Source organism: Plasmodium reichenowi, chromosome 3 (genome assembly GCF_001601855.1).
Source record: "Plasmodium reichenowi strain SY57 chromosome 3, whole genome shotgun sequence".
NCBI lineage: Eukaryota > Apicomplexa > Aconoidasida > Haemosporida > Plasmodiidae > Plasmodium > Plasmodium reichenowi.
The window spans coordinates 295,417-300,599 of record NC_033648.1 but is presented as its reverse complement, the minus strand read 5'-3'; the positions used below and the strand labels follow the sequence as shown (position 1 = coordinate 300,599).

At 18.9% G+C, this 5,183-nt stretch overlaps 1 protein-coding gene and 1 non-coding gene across 2 annotated transcripts; one reads left to right on the top strand and one right to left on the bottom strand.

Annotated features, from left to right (window-relative positions):
• The first annotated feature begins 1,142 nt into the window (after nt 1–1,142).
• Nucleotides 1,143–1,261, top strand: PRSY57_0308700. Its single transcript, XR_002204046.1, has one exon. It is a non-coding gene; the product is annotated as a small nucleolar RNA Me18S-Um1356 (small nucleolar RNA).
• A 905-nt stretch (nt 1,262–2,166) lies between these two features.
• On the bottom strand, nt 2,167–4,659 carry PRSY57_0308600 (N2227-like protein, putative; the record flags this gene model as incomplete). The annotated part of the gene is made up of 1 exon (XM_012905713.2): nt 2,167–4,659. One exon carries the CDS (start codon nt 4,657–4,659, stop codon nt 2,167–2,169), a length of 2,493 nt encoding a protein of 830 aa, XP_012761167.2.
• Nucleotides 4,660–5,183: the final 524 nt, after the last annotated feature.

The following is a 5,183-nucleotide window of genomic DNA, read 5'->3' as shown; positions in this document are numbered from 1 at the left end:
TTTTTTTTTTTTTTTTTTTTTTTTTTTTTTTTTTCTTAGTTTTTATAAAGGCAATTATATCTACAATATAATTATATATATATTTATATAATATATATTCCCTTTTTTTGTATAAAAAAATATTATATTAGGTATTAACTTATTTTTTATTTCTTTCTTAATAAATACAATATTGTATATTTAAAAATATTGTTTTATTACATATAAATATATATTTATTTGATATAAAGAAGTATATATATTAAAATATTGTTATAATTAAAATTTAAATATATATTAAATAATTTAATTTATTTCATTTATATATATATATAATATAAAAGAAAAAATTTTAATATTATTATTAATATATATAAATATATATTATTATATATATATATATATATATATATTATACTTTAATATATATTAAATAATATTATTAAATATGTTTATTATATTATTTTATATATTTATTTAATTATATTGTTATCATTCAATAGATTATATATTTTTTAAAAACTAAAATAGTATTTGATATTATATATATATAATAATATAAATAAATGGTATTTTATTTTATTTTTTTTTATTTTATTTTATTTTATTTCATTTTACTTTGTTTTATTTTGTTTCATTTTACTTTGTTTTATTTTTTAAATTGTAGGGTAAAAAAAAAAACTTAAGATCATTCTTATTTTTTATATTTATTTTGCATTTCTTAATTGTAATTAAAAAAAAAAATAATATTTATTTTTTATTATATATATGTAGCATTTTATTTTAAAAGAAGGATTCATTATGGAACACAAGAATAGAAAAATTTAAAAAATAAAAAAATAAAAAAGAAACCTTGTATTTTTTTTAATTTTTTTTCATATACATATATATATAATATATATATAAATATATTTACAATAAAGTGAACAATTTAATATACGAAATATATAATTCTGTGTTATTTTTTATTATATTTATAATAATAATAATATATATATATTTTTACTTTTTGTATAAAAGAAAGGGGTAAAAAAAAAAAATATAAAGTTGAACAAAAATACTTGTTACTTAAGTATTTTTAAAAAGTAATATTATATATATATATATATATATATATATATATATATTTACTAAAATATGAGATACTATAAATAATTTTGAAAGTAAGAATTATTTCAATATGATGATAAACATTACCCAGCTCATCTGAAGTATATAACCATGAAGATATTTTTTCATGCATCACAATCTGATTGAAATAATTCTTATAAAAAAAGATTAAACGGGTTTAAATTATATGAAAATTGAACATATATTATATATATATATATATATATGTATTTTTCTAGATTCTTTTTATATTTTTTTTATGTTTCCTTTTTATGATACCTTTACTTATTCCTTTCAATATGTAATAAAATGACCATTATAAAAACATAAAAATTTTAGGGTATATTTAGCGTTTTGGCTGTTTTTTTTTTTTTTTTTTTTTTTTTTTTTTCCGCAATTTTCCTGAACAAGTCAGGTATTCCTTTTAGCTGTTTAATATGAATACATTAAAATAAAATATATATATATATATATATATGTATATATTTAATTAGTTGTTTATTTATGTGTATTGTTCTTTGTATAGTAGACATATACAAAATTTTCATAAGTTATATGATCATAATAATTTAAAAACATTAAATATTAAAATGTTTCCATTTTTTATCTTTTAAATTCTTAATTATTTTGATAATGTGTTGACGTTATTCTTGTAATGCAAATTATTAAATAATAAGAATAAACGTATTAATAGGAAAACAGGAGATGAAATAAATATACATATAAATAATTACATATATATATATATATATATATATATGTATAAACGTATTGATATACATATATTTTTATACATGCATAACTTAGGACTTTTTTTTCTAACATACATATATACATATATATATATATATATATATAATAAAAATTATCAAACTATGATGAGTGAAAAATGTACCAAAAAGAATTTGCATATACACACAAAAAAATATATACACATTAAAATATGTTCTTATGTTATTTGAATGTAAAAATTGTATAGACTTCTATATAATATTAAAATATACAAAAGTAAAAATAAAATATATATATATATATATATATATATATACATATGTACATATTTGTATTAAGAACTGGTTAATCTACCGGAATGTCATTTCTGATGGCACTAAAAAAAACACAATGATACTGAACTTGCATCATGGAATCAAAATTGGTTGTGTAATAATTATCAATCCATTGTATTTCCTTTATGGTAAACCACTTGGATATAATAATTTGAATTTCGTCCCAAGCCAATTCGATAGACATTTCATTAGGCATTTCAGCATAATGATATAATAATGGTCCAATATTTGACCATAATGAATTAGGCTTCAATATGGATGCAAATGTTCGTATATACATGAAAAGGTTTTTGGCTGTATCTAAAAAGAAACATGTTAAAACACCATCAAAATATTCTTTATCATTATAATATACTTCAATTAATTCTCCTGCACACATAGAAAAATCCGTATTTAAAACTATTTTATTATATGTATTTACATCCGGTAATTGAATAATTTTTAAGTGATCATCTCTACTTCTTCTATTAGATGTGCATAAACAATATGGATGAATAGATAAAGAATATTTCTCATTATAATAATTCAAAATAAAGTTAGAACCTAATAACATAAAATAAGAAAATTCATTCCCTTGACTTCTATATCCTTTTTTAGCTATTTCATATGGTAATCTACCTAAACCTGAACCAGGACATAAAATTTTAGGAATATAATTATCATGAATAGGTAAATATTTATCTAGACTGTTTATTAAAGGCATATATGCTTTATCTCTTTCTTCTTGACCTTCCATAGACCAATCTCTTACAAATTGTCTTAAAGTACTTCTTACCTTGCTCATATTTTGAATTAAGTTATAATCGTCTAATGTCGGGGTATAAGCATGTGATATCCTCATTCCAGGAGGAGTATGTTCATACTTTGAATTATTTTCACTCGCACAAATATTATCATTAGGCATATTTTCATCAGCATGTAACGTTTTGTTATTATTACACATATTTTCTTTGATATCATTATGATCATCTTTTATATTTTTCGAATCTATAAAATTAATTTCTGAGTCTCTAATATTATGTACATCAAGGTCTACCCCTTGGTTCACTACATTATATGTATCTTCTTCTATATTATTACAATAATGATTAGAACTAGTGTCAATGTATTCATTAGTATTTTTGCATGTTTGGTCATCCCTTTTTGTGTTACTATTCATAAAGTGTGTTCTATTCATTTTGTTGTCATCGCAGAGATTATCACAATTGTTTTTATTACAACTATCTTTATTACAATTATTCTTATCACTACTATCTTTATTACAATTGTTTTTATTACAACTATCTTTATTACAATTGTTTTTATTACAACTATCTTTATTACAATTATTCTTATCATTACTATCTTTATTACAATTATTCTTATCACTACTATCTTTATTACAATTATTCTTATCACTACTATGCTTATTACAATTATTCTTATCACTACTATGCTTATTACAATTATTCTTATCACTACTATCCCTATTACCATTATCCTTATTACCATTATCTTTATCTTTACCATTCTTATCATCCACAATAACATCTGCACACTTCATGTTAAGCATGTCAAATATTTTTTTTTCATTCTGACTATTGATCATCTTGGATCTTATCTCATTCAATATAATAAGAGCATCATCCTTACACAAGAGTCGCACATTAAAATGATGATAATTGTATACTTTGTCAATATTATTCAATTCTTGATCTGTTAATTTATCTATAATTTCATTCATTACATATTCTTCCTTCATGTGTACATCTTCTTCTGGTTTGTGGAATGTAAAGGTTAACAAGTGTATTATTATATGTGTTGATATTTGAGGTAATAATATATTAAGAATAAAATAATAATTATTCAATGTGGTTAGATACATTTTATATAACTTTGCATAAATCGATTCTGTAAGGAGATTTTTCTCTTCTTCATTAAGACAAGAATAATTTTTATATATTCTTAACAATTCAAAGAAACAATATTTTTTATAATATAAAAAGGAAAAACACACATTACAAAAATGTTTTTCTTCTTCAAGATTCAAAATATCAATATTATTGCAGTCATCACACAGATCATTATCTTCATGTGAATAATCATCCTTCACACAATAATTATCCAAATATTTATGATCATCATCATGACATTGGAAAATGTTATTCTGATCAATATCATAATCATTATTATAATTACTACTACTACTACTACTACTATTATTATTATTATTATTATTATTATTATTATTATTATTATTATATGTAGTAATAGTAGTGGTATCTATTTTTTTCTGTTTATTATTACATTTATGAAATTGATCAATGCCTTCCATATTACTTATATTATTATTCTCATCACACATATCCTTTTTGTAAAAGACATAACTCTCTTTACAATTACCTTCACTCTTTTCCACAACGCTAATATCTATATTATTATTAGTCTTATTATCATAACTCAAGTTTTTCTTATCACCCTTCTGATTTTTTGGGCTTAATTTACCTTGGCCACTTGTTACCATTTTAATAAAACCCTCCAACAATATCTTGATATATATATAAATATGATATATATATAAATATGAAATATATATATATATGATATATATATAAATATGATATATATATAAATATGATATATATATAAATATGATATATATATAAATATGATATATATATATAAATATGATATATATATATAAATATGATATATATATATAAATATGATATATATATAAATATGATATATATATATAAATATGATATATATATAAATATGATATATATTTCATTTAAACACGAACAAAAAAATAATAATTAATGACAATTTTTTTTTTGTTTTTTTATTAATGTATGGGAAGTCGGTATCTTTTCAGTCACCTCTATAAAATACAAAACGATTTAAAAATTAATAAAAAAAAAAAAAAAAAAAAAAAAAAAAAAAAAAAAAGGATATGTAAATATAATATTATATAATATCTTAATGAATTATATATAATTCTAACGTTAAAAAAAATATTATAATATATGTATTTTTATATAGGAA